Here is a 12,623-nt window from a genome sequence, read left to right on the forward strand (position 1 = left end):
TGCCCCCAATTTGGGGATGGAAACACCATCGCCCAGAACTTCAGCTTCTCTAAACTCCTCGGAGGGCACAATTCAAAACACCAGGGAGTTTTCTGGAACGAGGAGAGGGGGTGTCCTCCAGTCACCGTCCCTGACCCCGTGGGGGCCCCCTCCCCGGGCACACTCGCAGGCGCTGCAGCCGCTGCCTAGAAGGGCTCTTTATTCCGGGGGGAGGGTCGGAGGCCCGCGAGCCGCGACCCCGGCCAGCTGGCGGTCCCGGGCTGGGCTGGCCGCCATCCGCCGCATTTCCCATCTCCCTCGGCGGGTCCCCGGGGAGCCGCCATCACTCGGCAGATTCCGCATCAAACTTGAGGTCCTGGAGAACGTCGCTGATTGCCTCCATGGTTTTAATTACCCTACAAGAGCGGATGGGAACGATAAATAAAAGCCAGCTGGGGCGAATTAGCCGCCGCCGCACTGCCGAGGGGGCTGGGGCGGGCCCCGGGCCCTCCCGCCCGCCGCCCCATCTCCGGGCCGCGCCCGCCGGGGAGCCGGGCCTGGCAGGAGGCGGGGAGAGGAAAGGCCGGGCCGGGTGGGTTCCCCCGCGCCGAGCGATGGTAGCAAGCGTGGGGCGTGTGTGCGGGGCAGGCTGCGGGGAGGGCGCGGCCGTCGGCTCTGCGCCCCCGGGGCCCCCAGGTGAGGGCTCCGAGGCGGCCGCGGCCTCCAGGCCACACGGGGCCGGGGGCGAGTGCAGAGCTGGGCAGGAGGGAGCACTCACTGAGTCCTCAGCTCCTGCCGCCCTGGGGTGTCCTCCTGCGCCTCCAGCCACTCTGGCGTCCCCGTGAGCTGCAGCAGGGCCACCTGGCGGCGGAGAGGGGCAGCGCGGAGGGGTCACCTGGGCCGAGTGGCTTACGGAAGGGGGCCCCTGAGGAGCCCTCAGGGGTGGGGCTCGGGACTTTCAGGGATCTGGGGGGGAGGGAGAGGACCCCGGGGGCGGACCTGGGAATGCCAGGGGATGGGCAATAACACGCCGGTCACTAGGAAAGGAGCGTGGCCTGGGAATCCCTGCGTGGTCTCGGCCAGGGATTGGCGGCCAGGTGAGTGGGCGGGGCCTTGGAATACCGGGGCGCTATCGGTCAAAAACCTAAGATGGTTTGGGGGGCGGGGGAGAGCCCCCTCCTTTCGCCGGGCGCATGGCAGGGACAGCCGGAGGGAGCGGAGGCAGGCCCCCAGTGGGCGTGTCCCAGAGCCGAAGTTGGGGGCCGGGAGGGCAGGGCCGGGGTCCCCGGCGGCGCTCACCGTGGCCAGGTGCGTCTGCTCCAGGCGCTGCAGGCGGCGCAGGTGGCCGGCGAGCAGCGGCTGCACGCGCGGCCCGGCCAGCTCGGCCTCCAGGGCCAGCACCTCCCGCGAGGCGGCGGCGAAGGCCTGGGTCACCTCGTGCACGGTGGCGCGGAAGCGGGGGAAGGCGTGGGGCGGCCCGCTGCGCAGGTACTGCCGGTGGCCTCTGCGGCGGGCGGGCGTTGAGGACGGCTCCGGGGCCCCCGGCCCTGCGCGCTGACACCCTGCGCTCCACGACCCCGGGGGTGTTCCAGGGCCCCCGGGAGTGCGGGACGCCGAGGGCGCGTCGGGAATTGGGGGGAGGCGCCCTGGGAACCTCCCCAGCCCAGCCCCGGGCACGCCCCCCGTCGGCGGCGAGGCTACCCCCGCGCCCCGCACTCACTCGTCCAGCCGGCGGAAGGTCCGCGCGCGTTCAGCCTGTAACTCGTGGACGCGCTGCACCAGCGCCTGGAGCGAGGCTTCCTTCTGCGGGCGAGGGGACGGCGCGGGCATGAAGCGGCCGCCGCCGCCCCGGCCCGCCCGCCCCGCGCGCCCGCGCGCCCTCGCGCCCGCGCTCACCCAGGGCCACGCCGGCTCCTCGCTGCCCGCGGGGTCGGCGCCGATCATGACTGCGCGGCCCGGGCCCGCCCCGGAGGAGGCTGCTGCGCCCGCGCGGCGCCCCCTGTAGGCGCGGAGGACCCCGAGCCCCGTGCGGGGCGCCCCCGACTCCGGCGCGCCGGTCACTGAGTGGAGACTTGCGCGCGGGGCTGCCACCCTCGACCGTCGCCTCGCGCACTCGGCGCCCTCCCGTTTCCGTCCACCGGCTGTCACAGGACGTGGGTCTAGAGCCACGGAGCCCTGGCAGCGCCCTCAACAGCCTGTGCAAAGGCCCGGGGGCTGGAGGCTGGGCAGGAAGCACAGCCCGAGGAGCGCCCCCCCCTGGAGCGGGGCCCTGCGCGTGCCCTGTGGCAGCCTCCTGGGACTGCAGCCCCCGTGTGGAGAGGGGGGAGTGATGTGAATGGAGAGCTGTGGCGCAGCTGGGGAGGGGTCTGGGCTGTTCCCGGGCATCAGTGGGCCTCAGTAAAAGGCCGACTAGAAAGTGGGTGGTGGGGGCCTTGAGGGGCCAACCCCGTGGTGCCTGAGGGTTACTGGAAAGCCTGGCTGCGCTGGCAGAACCCAGAGCCTCGAGTTGTCTCAGGTGGGCCCTTACCTGTCTGCCTGCCCACCTGCACCAGAGTCTGGCCAGATCCCCCACTCCTGGCCTGGGGTCCCCATTCCCCATTCCGGCTGAGGTTGACTAGGCTTATGTACAGCCCAGAACAGAACTGACAAAACCACCAGAGGGGATGGCAGGGTCACCCCTGGCCTTCCAGAAGGGGAAGAATTGAGACAGGGGCATCCGCAGCAGAGCCCCCACTCTGGGGCCACCGCCCTCCGACAGACCAGCCACGTGGACACCAGTTCCTGCTTCAGTTGACCAAAGGGAAACTTTATTGAGGTCTCAGAGCCACAGGGCTGGGGAAGGTGGTCGTGTGCCGGAGGCCAAGGAGCCACGACAAGGGGTCCTTATTTGACCTTCTTCTTGGGGCGCAGGTTGTTGGTGTGGCCGCACTTCTTCTTACGGCAGTTGACGGCGCGAGGGTGCAGGCGAGCGTAACACCTGGAGAGGGCAGCAGGGGCTGTGAGGGCACCGCCCCCCACCCGCCTGGCCCCCCACCCCGTGCCCAGGGCCCAGGGCGTACTTGCGGCAGATCATCTTGTCACAGTTGTACTTCTGGGCGAGCTGGCGGAGGGATGGCTCGATGATGCCACCCCGGAGACGGAGCACCAGGTGCAGGGTGGACTCTGCGGGTGGGAGGGACGGGAGACCAGTGAGCCTGGGGCCGACACACCCCACTCACCGTGTCCATCTGAGTTTCCCGAAACCCAAGTGAACATCTGATCAGTGCCGGTAAGTTATTTAAGCCTCGTTACTGAGATGACACTCTGGTTTCCTTTATAGCAGCGACAAGCGTCCCTTGTCATGGTTTTAAACGAAACGAAGTCCTACAGTGAAAAACATAGGACGGCACTGCTGCTGGGCCATAGTGATGGAGACTGAACTCTGGGTCCCTCCCCCATCACATGAAGTCCCCTCCCAGGGTCAAAGGTTGCTCTGTTCCAACTCCCCCCGTTGGTACCCTTCTGGATGTTGTAGTCCGAGAGCGTGCGGCCATCCTCTAGCTGCTTGCCCGCAAAAATCAGCCGCTGCTGGTCAGGCGGGATGCCTTTGGGGAGAGAGGAAAGCTCAGGGGCGCTGCTGAGTGTCAGCCACATCCTGGTAGCTCCTTCTCCAACTCAGCCAAGGGGAAACCAAGGCACGGACAGGACAAGCCTTCCTCCCGCCGTCACGGAGCCGAGGCCCGCCTGTGCCCACGTCCGCTCCATGCAGGGCAGCCGCCCCAAGCTCACCCTCCTTGTCTTGGATCTTGGCCTTGACATTCTCGATGGTGTCGCTGGGCTCGACCTCGAGGGTGATGGTCTTGCCAGTCAGGGTCTTCACGAAGATCTGCATCTCTGCGTCTGCGGGGGGGGGCAGCACGGGGTCAGCTGGCACAGACCCAGCCGGGGCCGCCGCCATCACCTTCTCACCCGCCCTGGCCCGCGGCCCTCTAAGCAATGGCGCTTTACCGACCTTACTCCTACAGCCCCCAGCGTTGAGCGAGCCCACGGGGGCCGGGTCCGCTCGGGCCCCGCAGCCAGCACCTCCCGCCGGCTTGGGGGGATGCCCCCGCCACCGGTGCGTCCCCCCACTTGCCCCTGCCACCCACGTGTCGGGGGCTCTCGACGCGCCACTGAGACCCGCGCGCTCCACCGGCCCCGCCGAGCAAACGAGGCGGGTTCGGAGACCCGGCCCGGGGGACCTCGCGCGGCTCACGGGCTCGGCGCGGGGCCCGGAAGCGACCCCCCTCCTGCGCCCCCCAACTCGGCGCCGCCCCATTAGCCCCCAGGACTCGTGGGGGCGTGCTCGGGGGCGCGGCGCGGGCAGGCGCCTTCCCCAACCCCTTCCGTCTCTCGCGGCCCCGCCCGGCCCCCCGCGGCCCCCAAAAGACCCCGGCCCGGCGCGAACCCGCACGGCCGCCGCCACCAACCCTCTCGGCCGCCTGCTTGACAAGAAAGAGGGCGGCGGAACCGGAAACCGCCGAGTCGTCCCGAGAGCGCCTGCGCACCGAGCAGGCCGGGCGCCTGCGTCACAATCCGCGCCAAGCGCCGGGCCCCGCCCCCAGCCCCGCCGCCATGTTGGGTGCTGGCGAGCGAAGCCGCGCCGGGTGTGGGCGGGCACTCGCTTCCTGGAGCGGGCCCCGCCCCGCAGGGTCACGTGGGAGGCGGCCGCACGGTGGCGGATGCCGCGGTGGCTGGGGGAGCCAGGACGGCGGAGCGGGAGGCCGGACACAAGGCTCGGGGCAGAGCTCCGCGGGCCCGGGGGTCGGCGTCAGGGGGACCCGGGGAAGGGGTGGGGACGCCCTCGCGCCTGCGAGATGCTCTTAATGACACCCTCCCTCGGGGCCGTGCAGGAGGGCACTGTGCTCTCGGCTTAGCGGGGACGGGGACCCAGCCTGGGGGTCAGGCATGAGGGGCGCCTGGACCCACAGCCGGGCAGTGGAGAGGGAGGGAGGGAGGGAAGCCCAGGAGGAGCTGGGAATTGGGCCATCGTGGCTGTCACCGCTGGGGACCCCTTCACCAGAGCCTCCCACCCATGGCAGCCATCTCCCGAGACTGGTGGCACCTGTACCTGCACCCCCTGGCCGCAGAGACCCCCAGTGCCCCAGATCCAAGGAAGCCACTGCCAGGCATGCAGTTCCCTTTTTAGTAACAGACTCTTTATTGGTAACTTCCCAGCAGCATTTGTAAACATCGGGTGCAAAAATAATCCGCTCAACTGTTTTCTGAGGGGGCCCCTGGGGCCTCGGGGTCTGTGCCTCCCCTCGGAGACCCATGGCCTGTGTCAGGCTCGGGCCGGGGCTGGCCAGCCTCCCTGGAGAGACTCCTGTCTCAGAAACCCCCATTGATGTCGGCTGGAGGTCGTCCATGCTCTCAGCAGAGGAAGCGGAAGGGAGAGTAGAGTCAGCGGGGTGGGGATCAGGCTGGGGTGAACTGAGGTGAGCAGCAGCTCTCTGCCTCAAGGGGGGCCCGGCCTGGGGCCAGGGGCGTCCGGCTTTGCTCCCCTCCTTAGTTCTGTTCAAGACAGACCTCAGGCCCCGGGTCTAGAAAAGCTCCTTCAACCCGGCCCAATGCCAGCTGGGTAGGGTGCATCCCTGGGGCGAAGGACCCCGGAAAGCTGACTCAGGAGAGATGGGGCTCCCCACGGCCCTGGGACCCCTGGAGCCCAGGGAACAGGGCTACTCGCCCGGCGTGCCCTCGTCGTCCGTCTGGCTGCGGCCATTGACGACCGGGGAGCCGGGCCTGACATGGGACAGGTCCTCGAAGCCCGGGCTGGGGGGCGGCGAGACAAGGCCGGGGCTGGTGTCGCAGGAGCCTGTGCTCTGCTCCGAGGTGGCGATGGTGGTGGTGGTGCTGGGGGGGATGGGGTCCTCATCCTCATCCTCCAGGAGGGAAGCCTCAGGGATGTCTGGAAAGGGGGTAAGGCAGAGACCCAGGAGGTAGCTCAGATGCTGGGGCAGCCTGGCCAGCTCCCCCTACCGTGGGGCTGCCCCTGGGTGACCACGCAGCATGCCGATCTCTGCAGGAGCTCTGGAGTCAGGGTCCTGCATCCATCTCTTCCTGCCCATGGCCCCACGTTGCCCTTGGGGCAGGCTGCAGATAAAAGCCTATGCCCACAGGAGTGCAGGCTGGGGTGAGGGATGACCCCTGACTCCGGCCTGGGTCTCCCTCAACCACCCCCCAGGGCCTGGACTTAACAAGGGCCCCCAAGGTGGCCTCCCAGGATCTGCCCTGGCCTGGCGGGCACAGGGACCCCAGTGACACTTACGGCTGAAGGCCTCGGGGTGTTGCCTGGCCAGTTTCGCCTTCAGCGTCCTGTGGGGCGAGAAGCACACGGGCCTGCTGTGGCCTGGGGTCCTGGCTGCCTGCCCCTCTGTACCCCCAGCCCGTCTCACCCCAGGGTGGGCTCCACCATCTAGCTTCACGTGGCTTCACACTGCCTCAGCGGGTACCTGGGGGCCACCTGGGTCCTTGACCTAGAAACTCCCCAGCAGCTCCCCCCACCCCAACCCCGGCAATCACTCCTCCAAGCGCCCCTGGCTGCACCCCATCATCCATGGCTGGGGCTGTCAGGGTCCAGCTCTTCCTCTCCGGGCCGGGGACTCCCTGTGGGCTGGGGCCTGGTGGGCACCAGCGGGACAGGGTGCAGGGCCAGAGGACGTATAGCCAGAGCCCTTGCTCCTTACTGGAGCTCACAGGAGAGTCCTTCCTTCCTGCTTTGAACCAGGGGTTCCTTAGTTCCCCCAAAGTCGAAGCCTCATTGGTTACAAAGAAGGACCGAGGGGGGTTCAGCATTTGGCCCACGGGCCTTCTCCTCCCACCTGACAGAGCCACTCACGGTGCTGCTTCCCCCTTAAGTCGCCAGGGCGCCCCGGCAGGCTGCCCGCCTCACTCGAGCCAGCTGCTGGGCCGCGGAAAGGTGGGGCCTTAGAAGGGGCCCCTCTCTTGACGCTGCACAGGGCTGGCACCACAAGACAGGTTTTCCTGAGCTCTGTGGCCCCTGGGACCCCCATGGCTGGGGGTGCAGCTGACATGGGGGAAATACCCCAGCAGCGACTAGGGGTGGCAGCAGCAGAGGGGACTCCGGGTGACCGGAGCCTCTCTAGCCCTATGGCCAGTGCGTGGCAGCCCGGGGGCCTCTGCTGTGCCCGGGCCGGCAGCCTCTGCAAGGACCCACGGAGGCTGCCAGGGGCCCTGGGTGGGGTGCGGGGGCGGGAGAACAGCTGTCTGCTCTTTTGTATCGGGATCCCATGTTCTATTACAGTTTTTGAAAAATAAAGAAAATTGAAATCCAAAATCCCAAGTCCTAGACTCTCTCCGATGCTACCTCAAGGCTCTCCGGAGGCGAGCGTAAAGGAACTGGTGGGATCTGTCACCTGGAGTGGGCGGCGCTCGCTGGGGACAGCCCGAAACGCACCCAGGTGCAGGGGCGGGAGGGCCGGGAAGGACTGGGCGGGGCCACGCTGGGTGGGGCAGGAGGGGACTGGACTGGAGGGGCTGTTACTGGGGCGGGGCCAGGTGGGAGGGGTGGGGCTGAGCTGGTGGGCAGGGCCTTGAAGGCTGTGGCAGGGCTGAGTTGCTGGGGCGGGGCGGGGCCGGGAGGGACTGGGCGGGGCAAGTGGAGCCTGGGGCGGGGCTGGTGGGCTGGGCCTTGGGTGCTCTGGCAGGGTTGAGTTGCTGGGGCAGGGCGGGGCCGGGAGGGACTGGGCGGGGATGGTGGGCGGGGCCTTGGAGGCTCCTGGGGGCTGAGTTGCTGGGGCGGGACGGGCCCGGACAGGTGGAGCCTGGACGGGAGGGGAGGGGCGGGGCTGGTGGGCGGGACCTTGGAGGCTCTGGCCGGGTGAGTTGCCGGGAGGCGCGGCAGGTGGAGACTGGCCGGCAGGGGCGGGGCTGCGCTGGGGGCAAGGCACCCACCGGATCCTGCGGAAGATGCTGTCCAGGTCCCGCTTCATCTCCACGAGGGTTCTGGTGTGGTGCAGAAAGCGCTCGTTCATCTGCTGCAGGCGGGCGCTCGACAGGTTGTTGAAGTTGAGCAGCATCTCGTTGGTCTTCTCGAAGCGGTCAAGCCTGGCGGCGGGGGGCGGGCGTGAGCTCCTCCAACCAACCCCGGGACCTGCCCCATCCGGCCCTGGCCCCACTGGGCAGTCCACACATCCGGAGCTGACCCGCTAAGCCCTCTCCTGCGCTATGACCTTTGCACCCAAACTCCTATTCATCCTTCAGAACCCTACTCAAGCATGTCCTTCTCCTGTTGCCTTCATCACCTGCTCCCTCAAGCATACTCTTCACTCCCTCTCTCGACTCCCCCAAACCCAGGTCCTTCCTTCTGGCACAGTCCGGACCCCATAGGGCTGGGGTGGGGATGGGGTATTTGGTTTTGTCTCCGTAGTCTAAGAGTTCCGAGGGTCACGCTGGAATTTGACCTAAAGAACTAGCTGAGAAGGATATTTCTAGGATCTGGCACATCAACACCCTGTCACGGGGTGGGAGTAACACTAAGGGATCACCTCTGTGCTTTGTCCTGCGTGGAGGGTGGGGAGGGCCTCTGGCTTAAAGATGGTGTCTGCCCTTCTCCAGGACTAGGGTGCTGGGTCCCCGGGAGCAGGGGGCGTTCACAGCCCCTCCAAGAGACCCCCACACACAGGAAATCAGCCCACTGGCTTTCCCTGCTCCCTCAGACCCCCCTGGGGCCCACTGCTGTCCCCCAGCTCTCCCCACCCCAGGCCTTGGGACAAGAACCTCCGCAGCCCACGCCAAGCCGTCCACAGCTGCAAACCCTTCCCCAGCGCTGCTTCCTGCACCAAGGCCTCGCCTCCCGGCCCGTGAGGAGTTCGCCTTGGAGCCAGCCAGGCAGATTTGCTCATTTCCTTCATTTTATCCCCGGCCTGGGCCTGGGGCAGGGGCAGGAGCAGGGGGGCTCCTCCCCGCTCCCAGGCCCGCAGCGCCCGCCCGCCCGCCACTCACATGTTCTTCTGGGCCTGAATGATGGCGTTAACGTCGTCGGCATCCACCATGTTCAGGATGCGGCTGCAGAAGACCCTTGAGGCTGAGTCCGGGGGGTCCATCTCTCGCTCGGCCTTCGCTGCCTGGTGCGGGCGAGAAGACAGGCTCTGGTCTGTGCCCGGCCCCGGGGGAGGCAGGGCCTAGCGTCAGGCCCCCAAGCCTCAGCTCTCTGTCGGGAATCTGGGGTGTCAGGAGAACTACAGGAGGCTGCTTTGGGCTGAACTGGGTCCCCCAAAAAGACATGTTCTGAGTCCTGCTCCCTGGTCCTGTGAAGGGAACTTCATCCAGACCCAACCCCCTTCAAGGGGGCCCCCTTGAATCATCAGTCTCCCCCATTGTCTGCTTGCCCAAGAAGTCCCATAGGGCCACTGGATCTGGCCCCACTTGTCACTTCGCCACGTTTGAGTCTCAGGAGCTGCCCTGTTGTTCTGTTGCCCCCACCTCCGGGGCAGCTCCAAGAGGACAGACCCACATCCATCCTGTTCCCTTCACCTCCAGCACCCGCCCAGAACCCGGCTCACTGTGCTCCCCAGAACTCAGCTCTGACGCTGGACTTTTATTAGCAAGTGAAAGCCAAGCATTTCAGACACCGGCAGCCAGGCTGTGCGGCTCCCTGCTTCCCCGGCATCGTCGTGGCTGCTGGGGGCTTCCCAGACCCCAGGACAGGAAGGGCAACAGCTTCAGCCCCAACCCTCCCGGGGGTTTGGGAACAGCCCGGAATCCTGACTCAGCTTGGCTCTGGGGCCCACACACGTAACGGCCAACAGACAGGGCCATCTGCCACTGGTTAAGACCACACGCTTCAGAGCCCTTTACCCTCTCATTTATTGAGCACCTGCTGAATGCCAAGCATGGCACCAAAGTCACACCCTGAGAGCTGTCATCCTTATTTACAGATGACAAAACTGAAGCTGAGAGAGGCTGAAAACTTGACCTATCACCACGTGGCCAGTGGGCCTAGAGGTCACAAGCACCCAAGCCCTCGGCCCCATGGGTTCCACAAAGGTGAGAATCCAAACAGGTATTCAGTAGACACTATGGCAGCCCAGCTGCTCCCTACAGCAACCTGTGCCAGACTTCTGACTTTTTTCCAAGGAAAACAGAAAGAGGAATTTTCTTTCTGTGTCAACACCTCATTTGCAGATGTTACAACTAATATATATTTTTTCCAAAACACCACAGAGGCTAAAGAACATCTGTTACTGATGGGCAAAGGCAGACACACGTACACATTTCCAAAGAAGCATATTTATCCGTGGTGTGAAAAGGTCACTTGTGGTCAAAGGATGGAGTAACAAAACCACAGCTAGTGGTAGAGGCAGGGTCTGGAGCCGTGGGGACTGGGTCCACTTTAAATCAAGCTCTTTCCTGCCTCTGGTGGCCAGGTGTGAGGGCCGAGGGGTCACAGCACCAGCGTGCACATACAAACGTCAGCTGCCTCTTCCAGGAAGTCTTTCCTGACTAACTGTACAGAGCATAAATGATCCAGCCAGGGCTCCGAATACATTTATGGGGGAAACACGTGGAGGTGGAGGCTCTGTGAGCTTAGCAAAGTGGCCTCAACTCTCTGACTCGGTTTTCTCATTCAGAAAATGAGACTAAGTTAGGGCGGGGCTCTCACAGTGAGGTCTGTAGGGATGAGAAACAACGAAGATAAAAGGTGGGCTCGGGGCGGGGGACTCTGCGGCGGTCGTGGGAGAGGCCCAGGAATCAGCACCTTAACGACTGCCCCTCCTCCCGGGCTCCCACGAGAAGAAGCAAAGGCTGATAGGGAACATCATTCAATTCCGATCGCCCCTACGAGGCGGGTACTACTGTCTCCGGGGGAAACTGAGGCTCGCAGGTTCACGGCCCAAAGCGGAGAAGCGCCGCCACGCCACCCAGGTCGCAGGGCAGAGCCGCCCGGACTTCCGGCCCAAGGTCAGGAAAACCCCCGAGCGGGGTGGGGCGGGGCTCCCTCCCCCCCCCAGGCCCCGCCCCTGCAAAACGGGGAAACTGAGGCCCAAGCCCGGCACTGCCTGGACGGAGCCCGATTCCTGCGCCGCCCGCGCCCCCACTGCGCGGACGGGGAAACTGAGGCCCGCGCGCGCGCAAAAGGAGCATCCAGATGTGGCCAGCGGCGCGCCTCGCCCCGCGGCAGCCCGGGGGCCGTGCCCGACCCCGCCCGGGTCCCCCGCGGCCCCGGCCCCGGCGCCCTGGGCCCCATCCCGGCCCCGCCCCGGCGGCGGCGGCGGCACCTGCACATCTGGCGGCCTCGCTCGCGCTTCCGGGATGGCGTCCGCACCGCCGCGACGTCACCACGCACCGTGCATGCGTGCGAGCGCGCGGGGCGGCGACGTGCCCCGAGGCCAGGGCGCGTGCGTGCGTATGGTATCGGCGGGTCGGGGCGGAGTCGGTGCGGCCGCTGTTAGCAATGCGTCACAATGAAGAGCCAATGAGGCGGTCCTTCCGGCGCCTGCGCAGTTTCTAGCTGGAGGTACACTGCGGCCCGGAAGTGGGGAGGCACGAAAGGGGGCCGGTCTTTTCCGGTAGAAGAGCCTGCGGTCTGAGAGCGGCAGGCGGTAGCCTGGGATCGCTCAGGGCTCCGGGGCCCAGGGGGTCTTGGTTTCCAGGCCGAGAGTCAGCCTCACCTGAGTTCAAAAGTCCTTGCTCTTGTAGCCTTGCCATGTGACCCGGCAATCCCACTTCTGGGTATATGCTCAAAAGTATTGGAAGCAGAGGCTGAGGATCTGCATTTCATCCGTGTTCTCAGCGGCACCGCTCAGAATAGCCCAAAGGCGGAAGCACCCAAGTGTTCATCAACAGATGAATGGATAATAAGCACACACCCAATGGGATATTCATCATTAAAAAGGAATGAAGTTCTGGTGCGTGCAACAATGTGGATGAACTTTGAAGATATCATGTTGAGTGAACTAAGCCAGACACAGGACAAAGATTATATGATCATGCTGATATGAAATGATTAGAATAAGCAAGTTCATAGTCGGAAATCAGAATGCAGGTTCCCAGGGGCCAGGGTGGGGGTAGCCAATGAAGCGTTAATGCGTAATTAGCACAGAGTGTCTGTTTGGGGTGATGGATAAGTTTTGGTGGTGGATGGTAGTGATGATAGCATAACGTTGTGTAATATGCAGTTAACACCACGGAATTATGTATTTGTGGTTAACGGGGCAAATTTTAGGATAAAAGTATGTTACCAGGATATTTTTAAAAGAATTCTTGACACACTTCTGGTGGCCCTTTTTCTAGTCCAGGATGCCATCCCAGATCCCACGATGCAGTGACTCGCTAGGGCTCCTGGGTCCCCTCCAATCAGTGGCAGTTCCTCAGTCCTTCCATGTTTTGTGAATTTAGTAATTTTAGAGAGCAATGGTCAGTCGTTTTGCCTGGTGTCTCTCCATGTGGGTTTGCCCCATGTTTTCTTATAATTAGATTGAGGTTATGCATTTTTGGTGTGCATTTTTGTAGCCTTCTCAGTGCCTTGATTTAGGAAGTGGAGGAGGTGGGAGGATGTATCTTCTTTCGGTGATGTTGACCTTGATTCCTTGCTTAAAAAACAGCGTCTGCTAGTTTCTCCGTGGTAAACGTGTGGCCAGGTGCAAATGCCCCACTAATTTTGG

At 64.8% G+C, this 12,623-nt stretch overlaps 3 protein-coding genes across 5 annotated transcripts; all 3 read right to left on the reverse strand.

The window, feature by feature from the left end:
• Positions 1-182: 182 nt before the first annotated feature.
• On the reverse strand, positions 183-1,968 carry REX1BD (required for excision 1-B domain containing). The gene is made up of 5 exons (XM_037818055.1): positions 1,876-1,968; positions 1,700-1,782; positions 1,279-1,483; positions 758-840; positions 183-395 (listed from the first exon to the last, which is right to left on the reverse strand). Exons 1-5 carry the CDS (start codon positions 1,921-1,923, stop codon positions 323-325), a joined length of 492 nt encoding a protein of 163 aa, XP_037673983.1. The 5' UTR covers positions 1,924-1,968; the 3' UTR covers positions 183-322.
• A 789-nt stretch (positions 1,969-2,757) lies between these two features.
• Positions 2,758-4,481, reverse strand: UBA52 (ubiquitin A-52 residue ribosomal protein fusion product 1). 2 transcript variants are annotated; one of them, XM_037818057.1, is made up of 5 exons: positions 4,406-4,481; positions 3,748-3,858; positions 3,477-3,563; positions 3,039-3,141; positions 2,758-2,956 (listed from the first exon to the last, which is right to left on the reverse strand). In XM_037818057.1, exons 2-5 carry the CDS (start codon positions 3,848-3,850, stop codon positions 2,863-2,865), a joined length of 387 nt encoding a protein of 128 aa, XP_037673985.1. In that variant the 5' UTR covers positions 3,851-3,858; positions 4,406-4,481; the 3' UTR covers positions 2,758-2,862. The 2 variants fall into 2 exon arrangements, with proteins under 2 accessions (XP_037673985.1, XP_037673986.1); XM_037818058.1 differs by having other exon boundaries at positions 4,428-4,474.
• Positions 4,482-5,134: 653 nt separating this feature from the next.
• Positions 5,135-11,293, reverse strand: KXD1 (KxDL motif containing 1). Of its 2 annotated transcripts, none has more exons than XM_037818053.1 (5): positions 11,238-11,293; positions 8,962-9,083; positions 7,912-8,064; positions 6,266-6,312; positions 5,135-5,905 (listed from the first exon to the last, which is right to left on the reverse strand). In XM_037818053.1, exons 2-5 carry the CDS (start codon positions 9,060-9,062, stop codon positions 5,676-5,678), a joined length of 531 nt encoding a protein of 176 aa, XP_037673981.1. In that variant the 5' UTR covers positions 9,063-9,083; positions 11,238-11,293; the 3' UTR covers positions 5,135-5,675. The 2 variants fall into 2 exon arrangements, with proteins under 2 accessions (XP_037673981.1, XP_037673982.1); XM_037818054.1 differs by lacking the exon at positions 11,238-11,293 and adding an exon at positions 10,718-11,152.
• Positions 11,294-12,623: the final 1,330 nt, after the last annotated feature.

This window comes from Choloepus didactylus, chromosome 25 (genome assembly GCF_015220235.1).
Source record: "Choloepus didactylus isolate mChoDid1 chromosome 25, mChoDid1.pri, whole genome shotgun sequence".
Taxonomy (NCBI): Eukaryota; Metazoa; Chordata; class Mammalia; order Pilosa; family Megalonychidae; genus Choloepus; species Choloepus didactylus.